The sequence below is a fragment of the Martes martes genome, assembly GCF_963455335.1.
Source record: "Martes martes genome assembly, chromosome: 7".
Lineage (NCBI taxonomy): Eukaryota > Metazoa > Chordata > Mammalia > Carnivora > Mustelidae > Martes > Martes martes.
In genome coordinates, this window is record NC_137894.1 from 71,351,593 (window position 1) to 71,372,227 (window position 20,635).

Here is a 20,635-nt window from a genome sequence, read left to right on the forward strand (position 1 = left end):
TTAATATATTTGATTGTAAATACTTAAATGGGCACACATAAAAATGAGTCCGTAACATATAAATAAATAAGTAAACAAAGAAACAAGTATTATATTAATATAAATAAATATAGTCATAGTTTATATTAATATATGTTGTATATTTATGCCCATAGAGTTATAACTTTGCTGAGACAGAGTATGAATAGTGGGCACCAGAGTTCTTGAAGATATGCATTTACTAGTGAAGGAGTCTAGAATCTTTCTAGTACTTCGGTGCAGTATACATGTTCTTTGGGCAGACTTGCATACAGAGATTCTGCACAAGGGATCAAAATGATTAAGTGATTATAAAAACAAAAACAAACCCTTCTTTTGATCTACAAATAAAAGGCACCCTGGAAAGAAAGCCAACTGCTGGTGCTAGAATTAAAGATGTCTAGGAAAGTGATAGTTCCTAGTCAAAAAATAGGCTTGAAGGTCAGGACTTTGAAGTATTATTGGAAAAATTCTATAATATATCTGTAGAGAATAATAAAGGTCAAAACACTGCTCTATTTAATCCTCACAACAAAGCTACAAAGTAAGTAAACATTATTATTATTCCTATTGTGGAGATAGGAAAACCAAGGCGGGAAGAGGAAAAGAAAGGAATCAAAGACCATGCAAGCAAGACTTGTAATCCTCTATTGTCTACCAAAATGAATGTGTTGCGGAAGAGAAAATGGTTCCTGTGAAGTCAGTTCTCTGAATAAATCTTTTTCTTTCTTTCTTTCTTTCTTTCTTTCTTTCTTTCTTTCTTTTTAAGATTCAGAAGGCACTTTGGAGTCTTTTACTTCTCAGGCTATCACTTTTGTGGGTGTTAGAAACGCTGTTGATAAAATTTGAGTAAACTGGCTTCTTAGACACCCTTGACCTTGAGGAACCTTAGCAATGACTAGTCCAACTCCTTCAGGCTTTTGATACAAGAAAGAAGCTCCAGAGAGGGAGCCCAGTTACTCAGGTTGGTCGCAGGTAGCAGGCATCTGCCCTCGCAGCTCGGGGCACTGCCCCTGTGGCTCACACTCCCAGGCTATTGTCATCCCCTCTGCCCTCACGTGCTCACACCCATTCCTTGTCACTTCTGCTCTCAACCTTTCCAGAGTTTCTTTCTCCAGTTCTGCTATTCACCTGAAAACCTCCTCAGAGCCCCTCACCATATGAATTCCAATTTTTCATCACAGTACCCCATACACATCCCATGAAGCACTCATCGTCTGAGAGGGAGTACCTCCAAGAGGTAATAAAATAAGAGTGAGTTCTCTTGAGTTAACTGCCTGGATTCAAATTCCAGTTTAGCACATACTAACTCTATAAAAAGAGCCAATTACTTGATTTAGACAATTCACTTAACCTCTCTGTGTCTCATTCTCCCTAACTGTGAAAGAAGGCTAATAAAAGCACTTATTATATGGAATTGCTGTCAGGATTAATGAGTTGCTAAAGGTGAGGCGCTTAGAATGGTGCCATTCCTTTGGTACATACTCAGTGAATATTAACCATTCTTATTACCCACTTTTCAGGACAACTGAGAAACTTGCTCCAAAGTCCCATTGCCAGACTCTGGACAAAACAGGTTCAAATCCTAGGAATTATCCTCTCTGAACATCCGTTTCAAAGTGAGGTCATGGTGGGAATGCATGTATATGAAGGAGTCTGTCTGTTTGACAATAATAAGGCCTCGGACAAAAAGTTACCCAACATCGTTATCGTTGTTATTACTCTTAGTTCATGCACCCATGTTCCTTGTCTGTGAGCCTCAGGCTGTTTCTATCCCGGCTACTCCCACCTCAGCACTGCAGAGTAACTCCATAGTCAAGACCCTGGTAAGCCCAGTACCTCATCTCAACAACCTGGACACCCGTCATGGGTCTCAGTGATCGTCCGCTGTGGTTTGAAGCTAGGGAGACTCTCACAAACTAGTGAAAGGAAGGGGAAGTCTCATTTTGTTACTACAACTCCGTCAGCAGACAGGTTCCTAGCACCACAAATGTTAATTCTGAAAACCCGTTACTGTCAAACATTGAGATTTAATTCTCTGGTATCATTTCCAAAAGAAGAGTCTGGTTAATACTACATATTTATAGATCCCCCTTTTCTAAACTCATTGTACTTATCAAACTCGACTCCCCCACCCCGACCAAACTGTTAACCTTCTAACTGCAGGAGAGACTCAGAAGTCTTATATTTAGTGAAAATTGGGGATACTTTGAATAAGGAGAATACTGTCAGACTTCAATTTCTTGGCTAGACAAAGGGCAAGCAAGGGCATAAGGATGGGCAGACCAGCTTCTTCTTCTTCTTTTTTTTTTTTTAAAGATTTTATTTATTTATTTATTTATTTATTTATTTGACAGACAGAGATCACAAGTAGGCAGAGAGGCAGGCAGGCAGAGAGAGGAGGAAGCAGGCTCCCCACTGAGCAGAGAGCCTGATGCGGGGCTCGATCCCAGGACCCTGAGACCATGACCTGAGCCGAAGGCAGAGGCTTTAGCCCACTGAATCACCCAGGCACCCCCAGACCAGCTTCTTCAAGATTCCAATTATTCTAGTCTCACATTTCACTGGCTTTTAAGTACTTACAACTTTTAAGATAAAGAAATGGTTATCTAAACAAGAATTGTTGATAGAAGACCCATAAATCTACGTCTTTACATTTTGAGGAACAAAATACGATGGCTTCCCCTAAGATTAGTATTTTTAAGTTAATTTGTTATTGCTGTACTTTTTCTGCATAGCTGTGTATAGCATTGATATTTGGAGTCAACTAGAAGCTCTTAGAGGACACTACTCATATTTTAGCTTTTAGGAAATGCCTTATAAGAAATGCATTCTGGAACTAAAAGAATGGGCAGGCAGGTCCTTTAAAAAATAACTAAAAATGCTTCTCTGAGTAAGCCACAATACTGCTTTTATGACCAAAGCAAAACAAGACTTGATTGCCACCAACAAATGACTTTAGAAATAGCGCCCTATGCCACAATTCTAAAGTTTCCCTATGCCTCGGTGTCACTTAGAGTTTTGCTTTCTGGCTGGCACCTGCTTAATCAAGTTTTTGCAACAAAACCTTGTAGATATGTTAAAGGGACAATCACGGAACCACAGGATCTCCAACAGCAATGCTACCTAATTAAACAAATCCTCACTCTGTAAAAAACAACATGCTTCCTTGGTTGACACATCAGTAATCCAAAACTCCTCCATTCTCTACAAAATACTTCTTTGGATAATTAACTGATGACCAAGTCCATAGGTAACAACAACAACAACAACAACTAAAACCTCATTTTGGTTAGCATTACTAAAATAAAATAACTTTAAATGTTCAGACTTCATAGAGTGTTAAAGATATAATTCATTCAAGTAAATACACACAATTATATCCTCAGCTCTGCCAGGAATCACAAATATATTGTTTGAGCAAGAAAATTTATTCAGAAGAAGAGATAAATATATGCAAAAAATAATATTGAGTTAAAAAAAGCAGGATATAAACCATTTGATAAAGTTTAAAAATTGGAATAGACAAATCAAAATGATAATAACTTTGTATCAAGCCATTTATCCAAAGGTCAGTGAAAAATGTGTGTGTGTGTGTGTGTGTGTGTGTGTAGAAAGAGAGAATAAATATGGCAAAATGTTGACAATTGGAGAATCTAGGGAGACGGTAGATGAGTGATCATTGTATTATTCTTGTAACTTTTTAAATATTTGAAATTTTCCTGATTAAAATACCTAAACACATAAAAATAACTCTTGTGAATATTTATGGTGGCAAAATTAAGAATTTACATTCCTCCTTCTTTAATGTTGGTAATTTTTCTATAATAAATATATAGTTTAATCGGACTTTAAAAAATACATTTCTCAAAGGCAACATTTTCTCTTCAGTACCCATTAACAGATTTGATTTTCTCATTGATACTTGCCGTGATTCTTCAATTCAACTTTTTCAAGTCTGACTCTGTTACAAAGCAACACTTATCTAAGATGCGGACTGAAACAGTTTTGAGACAGTTACTCTCCCCTTGCATTACCTTATTTTCCTGCACAGAGGTAGAGCACAGTAAATGAGGATAAATGGTCTCTTTAAGCACTCTTCCATCAGCAGGAGATATGCTTTTGGAAAGCCCACTGCATGGAGAAAAATAAAAAGCAGAGTTTAGAACTTTGGGGTTCTTTATTCGTTTTTTTTGTTGTTTTTTTTTTCCTCCTCCCACTTTCAAAAGCCGGATGGTACCATTCAAGTTTCTAAACTCTAGTTAGAAATTGTTGGGTTAATAATTACAAGTGACTTTTTGAAAACCCAGCACCAGCTGTACAAGTTATACATGGTTAATCTCATTCCTTCGTCCCCTGCTGTTTTATACAAAGGCTGAAGCCTACCAAGCCCAGAGTAAATCTTCGAGTGCCAAAGTTGTTTTGTTCTGGTTTTTGATCATGGGCGGCATGCGGGGAGTTTTCCATAATAAACCTCCCAAAGTTCATTTTCTACCTGAATGTTTTGTATGCCGCTCCCATCTGAGCCCACCTGTTCAGCAGCTGATAGATGTAACTGTGACCATCTTCTGTCCAGATGATGATTCTGTGAGCAGCAAGCACTTCTCCTCCAGCAAAAAACTGCCCACTTCTGCTAACTTCAGTCCGAAGGAGGGAAAAATCACAATAATCATAAACCTAAAATACAAAATTAATGACACACATTAACAAAAGCTCCTAATCTAACCTGCCAATGAGATGAAAGATAAAGTATGCTTATCAAGACCATGTAGATGGCAGTGTTAACCTAACAATATATTAAATATTAATAACAGATCACACTGGACTCATGTATCAAGATATTTTACTGGTACCTATTTTTTTGTATTTATATTAAGGTCGGTTTCAGTGAATAAGCTTTGTACCATTCCACAATGTGCCCATTCAGCACAGAGACCAAAAATCCTAAAATTCATATGTAATTTTATTTCTTCCATATGGTAGTTCAATTTAAACTTTGGAAATTTATTACACAAAAGTTTATACAGCTGAAATCTTTTGTTAGAACACATACTTTATATTTTTGTTTAAAAGTATATTATCTACATATAAGTTAAGACAATATGGTTTTGTTAACTGGACCAGGTATATGGAACATTAAAGAAAAAAGGGATGCCATCGAATGATATAATAATTCAGTTTTTCTTTCTTATTGGAGATATCAGTGACTACATTCACAAGAAAGGACTCTCTATTTCTTAAAAATGAATGTAGTGACTAAGCGGAAAAAGAAAAAAGGTCTAAAAATAAAATCAATGTATGTAGGTGAAAAGTATTAGTTTTATTTTTAGTTCTAAAGTGCAGTTCTCTTTAGCCCTAAAGTTCGAAACTTTCACTTCTAAAGTTCTAATTTTACAAATAATCTAAAGATAAATGATCACTATCATAATAGTTTGTTATTAATAAAATTAGGATATATTTTAGATATATAATCGCCTGAGTAGCAAAACAGCTGAGTGCAGGGAGAAGAAAATTGATTTAAAAAAATGCTCTGATATTATTACAGAGTTTGTATCATATTAAATCAAATTCTTAAAATTATTGCATTGATCAAAAAAATTACATTTGTATATACATTTGTATATCACTGGTATTTATTTTGTTATTTTATAATACCTTCCAACATTTAGAAAATACCACCAGTAAAAGTCTCTCCGTATATGTACAAAATCGTATTGTCCGGCAGTTGAAGGAGTCGAGAAATTTGGATTCCTTTTCATAGACATCTTGTTTTTCCTTCAAAAGGAGTGAGAACATTTTAGTACTAGTTCTAGGTAATTTATTCATGACTATATGAGAAGACTTGCCCCAATATACACCTGAAGTAGATCACATCATCTTTATAAAAAACTACCCCAGTTTCCTTTTGAGTTTTCTGAACTAAGAAGTTACTTGCAAAGGAAACCATGAGCAGGATTCCTCATATAATCATTCAACAAACATTCAGTGGGGATTGTGCTGGGTTCTGAGAATGTAAAGATACAAGTAAATTTCTAATTTTCAGACATGGCAGAAAGATAAAACAAAAAAGAATATTGAAGAGAAAACCTGCAGTACCTTAATTGCTAAAACAGAAAGATGAATAAAATGCTTTGGGAAAAAAAAAAAAAAAAAACCACGAAAGAGTGGCCAGCATCCGACACCTAGAATACTATATTCAGAATAAGTTTCTGATAGTGCTGGTGTGTGCTTCTTGGATTCATTATGCTACCACAATTCCTAGACTTCCCCAACAAGACATTCCAAAGGAGAGTTCAGAGCATGGGCAGCTGAAACAATGTTATCATCAGCATAAATACTATGACTGTTTTCTCATCCCCCACCTCAACTTGTAGCCTGATGCTGGAGGTGGGGCAGGTAAATGTACTGGACTCTCAGTGCACATGACCTCCAGACATTCAAAGTCATCTCCCTACCACCATTCACATACACTCAGAAGAAAGGCGTCTTTCTTTCTGCTGTCAGGGTCGGAAAGATATTCCTCTATGACAGATTTATTTATTTCTTTTAAAATGTAACCAATGTGTGTGTGGGCCCAGGTGCCTGTGAAGTGTGTGTGTGTGTGTGTGTGTGTGTGTGTGTGTGTGGGTGGGGGTGTGTGTGTGTGTGTGTGTATAAATAAAAATATTGGTATATGCCCTGACAACAGACTGGAAGGACACAATCTAATTGTTACCAATGCCCACCCCTTGGAGGAGTGATGGGGGAAGTAAATGGAGATGAAATTTATAGACTTTTACATTATTTGAACTTTTAAAAAAATATTTTATTTATTTATTTGAGAGAGAAGGAGAGAGAGAGCGCATGCACACAGCACAAGGTGGCAGGGGTGATGCAGAGGGGACAGGGAGAGAGAGAGAAGCAGACCCTCTGCTGAATGGGGAGCCCTACTTGGGGCTCAATCTCAGGACTTGGGATCATGACCTGAGCTGAAGGCAGATGCTTAACCAACTGAGCCACCCAGGTGCCTCAATATTATTTGAACTCTTAACAATGAATGGGTAACATCCTTAAAATTAAAAAAACTTCAATAAATATGTTTCAATTCAGAGAATAAAAAATAGTTTCACAAGCCAACCTGAATGCTGTTGATCGATGAAGAGAGATCCCATACTTTGAGCTCACCCGCTACCGATACCACCAAGAGAGAATCTTCTGTAAAAACAAGAAAAGTCCTATACAAGCTGACCGCTGCTATAACTGGTTGCTGTAAAGATTGTAGCATAATCATTTAAGGATTATGCAGGATTACATAGGTGGAAATTATTCAGCCTTGGGTTTTTTTATTTTTACAAAAAATAAACATTTTAGATCATGTTTTAAATTTGTTTAAAATATCAAAGTGACCCAGATGTATTAGAAGAACACCACTAAGAGCAGAACTACATTGAAAATCACTATGTTGTCAGTATTACACCTTCCTGTTTCAGAAACAAGTAAGGAGCCAGCTTTCCCTCAAAAGAATCCGAATTCGCTACTACACGCAGAAGACACAGCAAGGCAACAGTTCCAAGAGTCTTGTTAATCCACAACAGATGCCTTCTTGTCACTCTTGAAGTGTACCAATGAACTCGGTCATGGAAACAGTCTCCTCTTTTCATTTCATCTTGACCTCTTGCTGACTCTCTAATGACCTGAACCACCAGCATGGGTGTTCTCAGTTTCCTTGGTCTGGCTTAGAGAACTGTCCCCACGAGTCTACGGCCATACCACCCCGAACGCACCCGATCTCGTCTGATCTCGGAAGCTAAGCAGGGTCGGGCCTGGTTAGTACTTGGATGGGAGAACTGTCCCCACGAACAGGTAAACTTAAAGAAGTGTTCTGAATTCTTGCCCATTTGTTTAACAAATCTTTCAAAGGTGGTATTTTTATAGGCACTCTCTTAGCGTTATATAACACCCAAGTATTACCTTGAATTCTCATGGAGTGAACAATGCACATGCAGTTGATCCAATCAGGAGACTGAGATGATATAAAAGTGTGAATAACAGCCAAACTTTTGGCATCAATGATAAGAACATCCTGATATTCTCCACAACACAAAAGCCAGCCTTCCCCTGTCATCCGGAATGAGCAGTGGTAATACTATGAAAATGGAATCAAAGCAAAAAGTTAATTATCACTAGCAATTAATATAATTTGGGCTATGGTGAACACTTCTCTAGATTTCAGTTTTAGCACCTATTTAATTAAAGTATTTACTTGCTACTGAATAGCAATAAAATTTCTTTTAGTTCAGTTATTCCATATTTTTGAAGCATTGATTCGGGATTTTAATCTCTTTTGTAATTCATCATTTTTCTGGAGGAAGGGGGATCTTTTAGGAAGAAAAGAATCTTATTCCCAGTTATGGAAAGCTCAAAATTGTTTAATTTCCAGAATGCTATGTAGAATTAAACAACAACAAAAAATCAGGTTCCTTCTCCTAGCAACATTATTATACGTTAAAAAGAAATAAGTGTTTGAAGTGTGAGGAATTCTTGTGCCAAATAAGTTTTGAGAGTAGCTTTTGTCAAAGATTGAGTAATATATTGTGCCCTTGACAAATTCTCTCACTGGGCAAGTTCTGGTTCCAGAAAGGAGTTTGTGAATATTGCTGTGCAAGTCATCAATGCCAAAAGCAATGAGTAAAATAAAAAAATAAATAAAAAAACAAAAACAAAAACACTGTGAGCACCATTGGTAAAACACAACTGCCTCACCCATATGCTTGGAGTCCATCTACCAAAAGCCAGAATCTGTTCTATATATTGGGAAATGATTATAAAGATACAGCGATACTTCCTGTTATCTTTTCATAAATAAGAAATTCAGGAATTAAGAAAGTATCCACTCAAAAAAGGTTAAAATTGAAGAAAAAAAAAACTTTTTTGCTTTATTAAATAGCATGTCATCAAAGCGAATCTTTCTATGGGTATGTCTCTGTGTGTGTGTTGTGAGTATAACTAAGAAAAAATTAAAAATTGTCTTTCAAATTTGTCCATGTTAGAAAGATACTGAAATAAAGAATGAATCAGAAAAAAAACAGAACAAAAACAAAAAACAAAAAACAACAAAAAAACCCCACCAAGCTCGAACAGTCACTTTTGGGGAAGAAAAATGACAAAATAACAGATGATAACTGACACTATTCTACTCCAGGGACAAAATAAAAATCAAAGAAAAGTCATTTCTTTAAATGTGTGCTTAGCAAATGCTCTAAATGAGTTCCAGAAAGTCCAAAAACGTTCTGAAGGAAGTGAAGGCACTTACACAAATTGCAGTGTGCCTGTAAGGAAGTACGGCCTCCTCCACGCACTGTCCGTTGGTGACATTCCAAACACACATCTCCCTAGGAGAGATACCTTTGTATTATTCTCTGTCATTTCTACTCAATTGGCTGAAATAATTTTTGTGTCACCAAGTTTTTCTTTAGTGCTGCACTTAAATGCAACCTGATCGTTTATGTGGCTTTTTGTTACAGATTACTGAGCAAGAAAATGTTGTGGTCATTAGCAGGGATGACATACTGTATCTGTGTCTTTTTGTTTGGGTAATTACACCCTGCCGCCAGCCTACATACCTTACTTTAGTGCCAACCTGACCTAAAACAAATTGTGTGGATCCAGTTATCACAGTCTGTTAGAGCGACAGTGCCACGATCTTTCTATGGAAACTGCATCCTCTTGAAAATGGCTTATTTCACTGAACTTAAACTACATATTCTGAAAAGCATAATGCATCAAGGGCTGCATCTTCTGGAGCTGAGGTATCATTTTTATAAAAATAAACAGTGCCACCAAGAGGCTACATTTGGTCTATCATTGATAGGGTTTATTTCTTTGCTTACCCTGAAATGCTGAAATCACACTTGCCACTACATCTATAGAAAATTCTCATTGTTTAGACAACTCTGGCTTGCTTTCCCGTATGTTACAAGAATGTACATAAAATTATGAAATACAGTAACAAAATACCTTGTCCAGCATAGGGCAATTTAAATCTACATGATTTCAGTTCACAAAAACCAGAATGGCTGTTTCAGAGTTGTTGGTAATAATATCTTTCAGTTTTGTCACTTTCAACAGATAAGCAAAACTTCCCATGAAAGAATAAGTGAGAGATTTAATGGCTTTAAGGGAGAATCTCCTATTAAGAAGCAAAAGAGGGACGCCTGGGTGGCTCAGTTGGTTAAGCCGCTGCCTTCGGCTCAGGTCATGATCCCGGGGTCCTGGGATCGAGTCCCGCATCGGGCTCCTTGCTCGTCAGGGAACCTGCTTCTCTCGCTGCCTCTGCCTGCCTCTCGGCCTGCTTGTGTGTACTCTCTCTCTCTCTGGAAAATAAATAAAATCTTTAAAAAAAAAAAAAAAAAAAAAAAAGAAGCAAAAGATATGAATTAATAATAGTAAATGCTGGATGGACTTAGTGTTTGCTGGACATTTTTTGTTTTTCTGGTCAAGCACTGGAAATCAATCTTTAAATCAGTAGTTCTCAACCTGGAGCGATTTTGCCCCCAAAGAACATTCAACAATGACAAGAGTTATTTTTGATTGTCATAACCAGGAACACACTACTGGCATCTAGTGGGGAAAGGCCAGGAATGCTGCTAATAACCTCGAACGCTCAACAAAGAATTCTCTGGTGCTCCAAAGTGTCATTAGTACTCAGGTTGAGAAACCCTATTCTGGATATAGAAACAAAGTATTCATAATTTTTTTCTCTGTTTATTTCTGACCATATTCCAAAAAAGGATTTGAGGTAATATGAAAACTCAATAAAACAAGGGGGAAATGTGTGTGTGTGTATGGGTGTGTATGAAAAATAAAACTGGGAAAGACATAGAAATTGAAATACTTTATCTCAAAGGTAAGAAAAAAGTGTCAAAGGTAAAAAAAAAAATAGAACCTTAACTTGCTCTTAATATAAAATTTTAGCTTCACAAGGAATTGGAGTTTATTAGCATGATCCTCAACTCTAGCTGTGTATCACCTGTGTATATTTCAAAAAAATTGTCCATAGAGAGATAAATTCCACGGCTCTGTGTTAGGGTCCTGAGATATGGGTTTTGCAAAGCTCTTGGTTGGTTAGCTAGATAAGTCTATCTCTAAACCAGTGGTTCTAAACTGGCTATACATGAGAATTATTGGTGAACTTTTGAAAAATACTGACATCTGAGACCCAACCCAGACATTAAGCCCTGCTAATTAAATCACATTTTCCAAGGTTGGAGCCTGGACATCAGTAAAAGCTCTCTTGGTGATGCTTATGTTTCTAAATTCTCTTGGATTCTAATGCTTTCCCTATTTGTTTTCTTATCATCTTATTTTTTTTTAAACTAAAGAAAGAAAGAAAGAGAGAAAGAAAGAAAAGAAATACAAAAATGCCACAAAGCAAAAACTGATTCTGCCTATCAATTCTTTTTAAGGAAAGAAAGCAAATGTGTTGTGTATCAAAAGTAGCACTGACATTTTAGCTAAAACTGTACAAGTTACATACTTAATAAGAACACAGGAAAGTTGACTATTAAAATGTACACTCTTCTTTTACTTTTGAAATACTATTCCCAACATTTCTACAGAGATTAAGTCACCTTTAATTATAAAAAAGTTAAACAATTTCCAAAGTTCTTAAATTCTTGATTTTTTAATTTCCTTAAGAACACAGGAGAAAATACCTACAACATATAAAGTTACAAAATTTTTAAATTCCCACTAAATTCCTGGAGAAAAGGCCTTTTTTTTCCCCCCTTATTCAATTCTACATCCCACCTCAGCACCTTAATAAAAAATTCATCCAGTGGATAAACAGATCAGTCACCACTCTTCCGTCCATTTTTCTACTTTCAGAAATACGCTATTTCCTCTTAGCCCCCTTCCTATTCTTATATTTGTGTGCTTATAAAACTGTTATGATTTCTATTTTAATGCAACATCTAGAAGGAGAGGAGATAAACATGGTTTGTCATCTTTAATTCCAAGTCCCTTATATTCTTCAAACTCTCTTTTCTCTGGTCTTCAATTATTTTTGGGATTTCATCAGCCTTCTCAGGCTCCACTCTTCTGCTGCTTTCAATGCTGATTTTCCTTAAGATTTTTGTCTTAGGCTTTCTTATATTCTCACATTCCATACTCTCTCTGGGTGAATTATCCATCACTTCAGGTACCATGTATGTGATGTTGGAAGCTCAGACCTGTTCACTGAGCTCTAGACTTCCATATGTAACTAGCTATTAGATATCTCTCTGTATGGATGACGTGGGAGTCTCCACACTCCTCATATTCATAATAAAGCCTAACACCTGTCCTCCTTAGTTTCCTATCCTCATAACTGGTATCATCACCAATGAGTTTCCCAAGTCATTCTTCACATCACACTTTCTCTCCCGGTCCCCATTGTAGGATACTCGCTACCCCAGGTTATGTTCTCTGAACAATCAGCCTCAGCTTTGTCAAGGAGCGTGTTAGAAATGCAAGTTCTTGAACCCCAGCCAGGACCTACTGAACCCATACCTCTGAACCCATACACAGAAATCTGTGTTCGCACAAGCTCTACAGGTGGTCCCGATGCAAGCTCAGGTTGGAGGAACACTGTTCTAGAAGACTCTGAGACTGGGTGCCTGCCTAACTCTCTGGTCTCATCTCCTGCTGCTGATTGAAAGTTTTATTAATAAGTAATAACCCTCTTTATCAATGCCAAGGCTTTTGTGCCTTAAGGTTTTATTAACAATGTGTATTTATTAATATAAAATATTTATACAGCTATATCAACATTATTTTGGTCAGTATTCATCTGATAAATCTTTTTCCATCCACTTACTTTTAACCTTTCTATGTCCTTCTGCTGTTTTTGTTTTTTAAATTGTATGACGATCCTTGTGATTTAACTAGAGAGCTCAGTCCCTCTACATAATTGGAAAGATTATGGTTTTAGTCGGGTTTATCTCAACTACCTTATTTTGCGCTTCCATTTACCCCATTTATTTTGGTCTCCTTTGGATTAAATAACATTATCTTTTTTCTTTTCCAAGTTGGAAGTTCTGTATTCTATTTCTTTTATTTTTATTTCTTCTCTCTGTTCTTTTAGCAGCTACCCTGGAAATAGCAACATGTACATCAAGCTTAAAGTCTAAAGTTAACAGCTTTACCCACCTCTAGAACACCAGAACATGTGGAATCTGGTCACTACTCTATCCTATGCAATTGCTGACGAGGATTGTGTGCATATGTATGGGAGCAGGGCATGGGAGAAATATAAACCTTGCTGCCTACTAGTCTGTATTTATTTACATTTTCTAAAAATTTGCTAGTTTTGATCAATATTCCTTCTTCCATCTCTGCTCTTCCTTCTCAAATCATTGCTTTTCTTACTGAAGAATATCATTCAGAATTCTGCTGCTAATAGAGTATCTATTGGCACTGAGCATTCTCAGTATTTGTCTTAAACATTATTATTTTGACCTCGTTTTTAGGAACATATTTTTGCTAGACATGCAATTCTAAGTTGGCAGATATTTTCTCTCAACTTTTCGAAAATATTTCATTGCTGTCCAGTTTTCATTTTCCTGCTGAGAAGGCAGCTTAATTATATTCCATTATAAATAATCTGCTTTTTCCCACTAACCACTTTCAGGATCTTCTTTTTCTTTGGTGTTCTACTGCTTCAACCTCAGGCTCCAGGTATGCATTTCCTTTCAGTCATCCTGGAATTCACTGGGATTCCTGAATTTATGACTTATGCCTACTGATGAACTAATACTTTGGGAAAAAAAATGAAAACCTGAGGGGCGTCTGGATGACTCAGTGGGTTGAGCCTCTGTCTTTGGCTCAGGTCATGATCTCGGGGTCCTGGGATTGGGCCCCACATCAGGCTCTCTACTCAGCAGGGAGCCTGCTTCCCCCTCTCTTTGCCTGCCTCTCTGCCAACTCGTGGTCTCTGTTTGTCAAATAAATAAATAAAATCTTAAAAAAAAATGAAAACCTGAATCACAGTAATTTTGGGTCCCCTCTGAACATTTTAGAAGCAGAAATGCTAAGTCTACAGTCACTTCCTGAGTCTTCTCAAAGCTAAAAAATCATTATTGTTTAGGACATAATGGACCAAGCCTGTTAAGTTTAATAACTTCCAGTAGACTAAACTAGGATCTGTTAAATATGCAGTAGCTAAAATGTAGATGCTGCCTTAAAAGTATCTTACAGATGCAGGGCAAGTTTTGCATCTTGAAGGAACAGAATTCTAGAAAATTCAAATCATCAAAATTCAAACTAGACTCCTTGGCTCTTTAATAATCATATTTGCAGGATCATACAGTTTAATTCATTGATCATCAAGAATATGTCCATTAACCTTGGAGCTACACTACCACGGGCAAAATCCTCAGGTTGGAACTCAGTTACTTTCCAGAGCTATTTCTCATTTAGCAATTAATTTTTTTCAATTCTCCAGGTAGTCTCGGGGAAAAAAAAAAAATCACATCTTCCAAATTCTCTAGACTGGCAGTAAATATCTCAGCTTGTGTAGCAGGAGCTACAGCACCCCCAGCACTACTAGGGATTGTTAAGAAAAGAATGTACCAGGGCATCTCACTCTAGCCTCATCCACAGTACAGTCTCTCCAAGTTTAACAATGACGGCTTTGCTGTAAGCCATGAGAATAGGTACCTCTTTGATATCCGTTTCACTAGCATTTTGTTAAACTATTCAGTTTTTCCAAGTTGAACACTCATTATTCTTTTGGTTCTCAGAGTTCAGGGCCAGGTACTTTCTCCTCAGGTTAGAAACAAAAAAAAGGAGGGGGTTCTCTTGTTTCAACCAGTAATCCAATCCCTGATTCACAAATGCATGCCACATCAATTCCGCATTCCTGAGTCTCTTTTGGCAAAGAACTCATCAGCACAGTCCAGTTCATAGTAGTTCTTCCATCGGTCAGGCTTTTTCTTACAGTTTAGTCCTATTTCATTGGAATAAACTTTGCTTCCATGAAACTGTGTCCAAATCACAGTCTATGTTTTCCCTTCTCTCTGCCACCCCCCGCCATCCCTCTTACCTTTGAGCCCTCTTCTCTGCTTCTCCGATAATAATATCAGACAAGTGTATAATATGAAGATTATAACTGCTGAGTTGTCTTACAAAACAATGAAGGCTTGGATAGGTTTGCTGAAGAGCTCAAAGTGAGTTATTACATGAAAAAAGACAAACACCCAGAATTTTCCATTTTCAATTCTACAACAGGTGGCATTTGTCATTATCCTTTACATAGTGAGGCTGACACAAGGCCCAATACACAGGTTGGTGTGTTTATTTTGGTCTTAATCCAGCAAGGGGAAAAAAAAAAAAAAAGAGTAAAATTGGGAGACATAGCACTGATCACATTCCTTGGGATCATCATACAAATTACTCTACCATCCACGATCTAAATTTTCCTCTATTTAAAAGGAACATGATAATCACTAAGATTTCCTTCAGCCCCAGAATTCTGTACCCCATCATTGGTTTTAAAAAGGGAGAGGCAACAGAGATGGTCACCAAGTTGCACACATCTTACCTACCCATTTTCAGCAGCGCTAACGATATAGGGCTGTTTTGAGAAATCCCTCGCTCTTGCCAAACATGTTACTGAAGCCGAATGACCAAATAGAAGTTCTTTAGCTGAAATCTGAAAATGACGAGGGTAAGCTTTTAAACAGCTATAAATTTTTGAAGAACACAAACATCACACTATGTAAGTATTTATAATTATTATTAGAAAATCCTATTACATTATGTTTTTGCTCTATGCAGCTTTCAGAAAAACTGATCTATGCCATATAAAAATTCACAGAATAATAACCATCTAGATACAGGGGCGCTTGGGTGGCTCAGTTGGTTAAGTGTCTGCCTTCAGCGCAGGTCATGGTCTTGGGGTCCTGGCATCTGGCTCCCTGCTCAGCAGGGTGTCTGGTTCTCCCTCTCCCTTGGCCTCTCCCCACCATTCATGCTCGCTTTCTCTTTCTCTCTCTCAAATAAATAAAAACAAAAACAAAAACAAAAAAAAACCTTAATGAACATCTAAATACCGGAGACATGCTGTACACATTTTTCTTGTTTTTGGTTTTGGTTTTGTATCCATCATGAAACCTAAATAATCACCAGACCTGTTTTACAACATTTAGGTTTTGAATACAAATAAGTCAGTGTTGATGTTTATCGTGCGCAAAATGTGCCTCAATGGATAGTAGCATATTAATGAGCAAATTTCAGAATTCAGAAATGAGTTTACAAAACAATACAAGGAAAATATTACCTTTTTTGTAACCATTATAACCTTATAGTGACCTTATTTGGCTTCCTGCTTCAGAAATAGTAAAAATTAATTTTTCCACATTAAAAATAAAATTTTAACTAAACTGTTAATGAAAATGCCAATGTCTTTCTCCTGTACATGAATTTAAAAATATGGCACCAAGGGCTAATTCTTCCATTATCTCATGTGTGAAAAACGTGTATTGCTCGTTATTTTATAAAACAAGATTATGAAAATCAAACTACAAAACAAAAGACAAGCAGGATACCCTCAAATGGAGGAGAGGTTGTCAATAGGGACTAAAAATTTAATTTGAGGGGCGCCTGGGTGGCTCAGTGGGTTAAAGCCTCTGCCTTCAGCTCAGGTCATGATCCTGCGGTCCTGGGATCGAGCTCTGCATCAGGCTCTCCGCTCGGTGGGGAGCCTGCTTCCCCACCTCTCTCTCTGCCTGCCTCTCTGCTTAGTTGTGATCTCTGTCAAATAAATAAATAAAATCTTTTTTAAAAATTTAATTTGAATGACTAGACAATTTATAAATAATAAAACTTGTCTTGAAGGTAATAAAAATCTATTTCCAAATGAATTAATATGCATTATGCTTTTTCTGAACTATGCAAACATATCCATAGATGATAATCAAGTCATACCGATGAGGAAAAATTATAATCATTCTCTGCCTTCATCTTATTTCTATCACAATCAGAAATGCTTCTCTAAAGATCTGTTGTTAGACTAAATTTCCAGTGCTACAGAGAAGTTTTGTGGTTAATTAGAACCATTTACCTTATTCTACCTTTTTTCTGGGAAATCCAGATGGTTCCATCTCAGGAAACAACATACTATCTTTCCCCAACATTACATTATGAAATACAAACCCCTATGATTTTAATACCTTTCCATATATTACAGGCTAAATTAAGAAAGGAGTCAGGGCTAATCAAGGAATTTTCTTCCCCTGGAGAAAATCTGCTATGGACAAAATATCATAATGGTATTCCATTGCTTTGCAAATGGAATCCTCATTCTACTACTAAATCCCCACATGTAGTTAAATAAACTGTGACAATTCATTATAATCTCTTCATTTTATCATATTTTGGAACTGCTGGAAGGAATAAAGAAAACAAAAAAATCCATAATCACACCTACTCATTGTCATGATGTCATGATGAGATCCAGGAGATCTTTACCTCTATTCAATGGCTCTACCTCTATGACTCATCCCCCCTCTTTCCCACCACTTCAGCAACTTCCAATAGCACAAATGGGAGCACACAACTTGATGAGCATTTACCATCTCCAGGCACTGGTGCAACTGTGAACAGGGTTTAATGCCCATTTCACAGATGAAGAAACTGAGGCTCAAATAATATGTCATTTGCTCCATAGGAAAGTTGCTAAATATCAAAGTTAGAATTGACCAAGCTCTCCATTCTTTTCCTGTGCACAATATTGCTCTTCTTGCTATTCTTCATCTTGCCATTGTTGTGCTTCCTTCTGAGTATTAAATAGGAAGAAAAACAACATAGCGATATGAAGGGAATATATCTGGGAGGTTATTCAGCTCAGCTTTCGCTATGCTTACAGGTGTTATAAATACCAGCAATCAATACCCAGAAAGACAAGTGAGGTAGTTCCTATCCTGAAACTTGGAGAAGCTCCTCACTGGCAGACCTCACTGAGAGGTCTTTGGGAGTCGGAGCCTGAGCCTGGAAGCAGCGTGCATAACGCTGGGCATTGATGAGAAGCTTGTGCTCCACTCCCCTGCAGCCTGCAATCCCACGCCCCATGGACAGGGAAAAAATGAGATTGTGTTCCCAATCCCCTGATAAATACTTGGGTACTCTGAGATGTCCAGAACTTAAATCACCTCTTTTCCCTTCCTAGTCTTATTCCCTAATCACCTCTATTACTTCTACAGATCGTGACACCATCATACCACCAGCCTCATCCAAACCCCAAATCTGTAAGGTATCCTTAACTATCCCTGCCCCTCTACTCATACTCCAATCAGTTGCTCAGTTCTATACATACTTTCTTCTTAACATCTTTTCATTTTTCATCACCTTTTCACCCCTTCTGTCAATGATTTGGTTCCTACTCAAAATCTTTCCTGACTAAACTAATGTAGAAGCTCCTACCATAGTCACTGCCCCTTATCTCTTCTCCCCCTCCCTTCGGTATGCCCTTCACATTAATACCCAATGATAGTCTCAGTCACAAATATACTAATATAAGATTATGTCATCTCCTTGCATAAATCATCTCAAAATCCCTTAATACTGTCACTGCTTTTAATTAGCATGTGGCATTAGCTCTTGCTAGTTAATTTTTTTTTTTTTTTAATCTAAATCTCTCAGTACCTCAGGTACTCGGAATACCTTGTATGATCGCATCAGTGCACTGCATCAACCTATGCCCTTCCTCTACTATGGCGCAGTCCTTGGGACAGCCAGCACCAAGTCTTCTCATCTGTGTTTGAACGCAGGTACCTAGCATTCTGCCTTAACTTATAATATTTGGTCAATAAATGCACGTTGAACAAATGTGAATAAACAGCAGGAACATATGTAAAAAGATAAGATGCTAGGATTCCAAATTTCTTAAGCTTATTGCAACCTACATAGTACAAGACAACTACTCCAGCTGGGAAAACACTATATTTGAAACATTAAAAAGAGTAGCAAGACCACTTAAGCCATTTAGAAGCGTGAGTTTAAACTCTAAGAGATAATAAATGTGAGGGCCACTTTTCAAAGCTCAGCTCTTGCAATAATACCAGTGCCTTCTTTCAGGAATGTTCATAAACACTGAGCTGAGCCGGTCTGCTAGGCAGTTCTTGGCAGTCATATAGTGTAACTCTTCTGTGATGGGAGATGTTAATTAATTACACTATAAAATAGAATTACAATTAATTGTTAATTTAGGTTTTAAAGTGACAAACTTTAAAGGCTAAAAATAGTCTTTGATCTTTAAAAGGCTTCTTAATGAGGGCAGTATACTTTAAGTACATCATTAGTTTAAATGTTCAAATTGGGTCCAGAGGCTGCTAGCATTAAGCAAATATCTATTCCAATATGTTAAATGTTTATGACTTGGGACAGGGACAATTAATTGCTAATCAATGGGCCAAATCCTAGGTGAGGTCAGGTTCTGAGATAGGAAGACGACAATAGTAAATTGGATTTAGAGCTTTTTGATGTGATCTTTAAAAATCCCGTGCAAGCAGAGACCAAAAGAATAGCAAAAAGGCCAAACTGACAGAAACACCCAGATAATTAAGATATTACTCATTTAGCTAATAGCGGTTTTCAAGGGTGCCCTTTGTTTAGATTAATGAGCCATAATTTTTAGAATTATACTTACATGTCTGTAGTTCAGTTACTTAAACATATAATTCAGGATGTAAAATGGTAAAACTCAGCATAGCTTAAAAGGTGATAACACTTAGTTGGTAGCTAAGATTAGCAATATTCATAATCTGATTTTTAAATATGATCTTGATCCATCATATAGTACTTCGTTTTCTCCAGATTCAGAAGTAAAACCAATTTATTGCTTCAGTGGGCACCTTTTTAACAATCATGCAAAACTCCCACCATCATGGCAGGTAGAACCAAGTTGTGCTTATTTTGTGAGTGCTGTCTGCTTCGGTATGAATCATTTTCACTAACCTTTAGTTCAGGTGAAAGATTCCAGAGGCAGAGCTGACCTTCTTGACTTCCAGTCACAATGGTTTGCTGGTCATCAGTGATCATGATGGCAGTGATGCTGTGCGGAGGGGCCTTCTTCCCCCAGAGTGCTACTGCCTGCAAGGAGGACTTCATGCTGAGAGGATCCTGAACAGAGAAGAAAGTGGACATCATTCATAAATGTGGGGGGACTGATCATGTCACAGATAGATTTGCCAAGATCTAAACGCTGGGATGTATCCTCTCAGAAGGGGAAAAGGGTGCTTCCCTGCCTAATAGAGGAGAAGGCAGTCAGGAGACATTGAAATTATCATGCCCAGTGTTAATCCATCCAACGGCAATGACTTTTAGCCCAATTTGTGATTATTGATGCTGACAAAGGCAAGGGTAGGAACAGTATACCCACTGCACTCACAGCTGTGACTACGGGTGGTCCTGACTTGCTCCAAAGTCCAGCGAGGCCTCTCAAGAAGAACAGAGCTGGCTACACACTATAATTTGAAGACAGCTTTGCATACTTTCTCTCCCCAAAAATGTCATCACCTCACCTGAGTAACAAATATGTGAACTTTGTTGTAAAGAAATAAAATCTTTTCCAAAAAAAACCATGTTTCCTAGTCTTCAAAGA

The 20,635-nt window shown here is 37.3% G+C and overlaps 1 protein-coding gene across 1 annotated transcript in view; it reads right to left on the reverse strand.

The window, feature by feature from the left end:
- Window positions 1–20,142, reverse strand: part of WDR72 (WD repeat domain 72) — a gene marked incomplete at both ends in the record, with an annotated part of 184,693 nt that extends 164,551 nt beyond the window's left edge. The window contains 8 exons of the mRNA XM_080809238.1: window positions 4,056–4,152; window positions 4,550–4,695; window positions 5,674–5,793; window positions 7,136–7,212; window positions 7,969–8,143; window positions 9,311–9,389; window positions 15,582–15,688; window positions 19,990–20,142. Coding sequence (XP_080665364.1) covers window positions 4,056–4,152; window positions 4,550–4,695; window positions 5,674–5,793; window positions 7,136–7,212; window positions 7,969–8,143; window positions 9,311–9,389; window positions 15,582–15,688; window positions 19,990–20,142 — 954 coding nt within the window. The remainder of the gene's footprint in view (window positions 1–4,055; window positions 4,153–4,549; window positions 4,696–5,673; window positions 5,794–7,135; window positions 7,213–7,968; window positions 8,144–9,310; window positions 9,390–15,581; window positions 15,689–19,989) is intronic.
- Window positions 20,143–20,635: the final 493 nt, after the last annotated feature.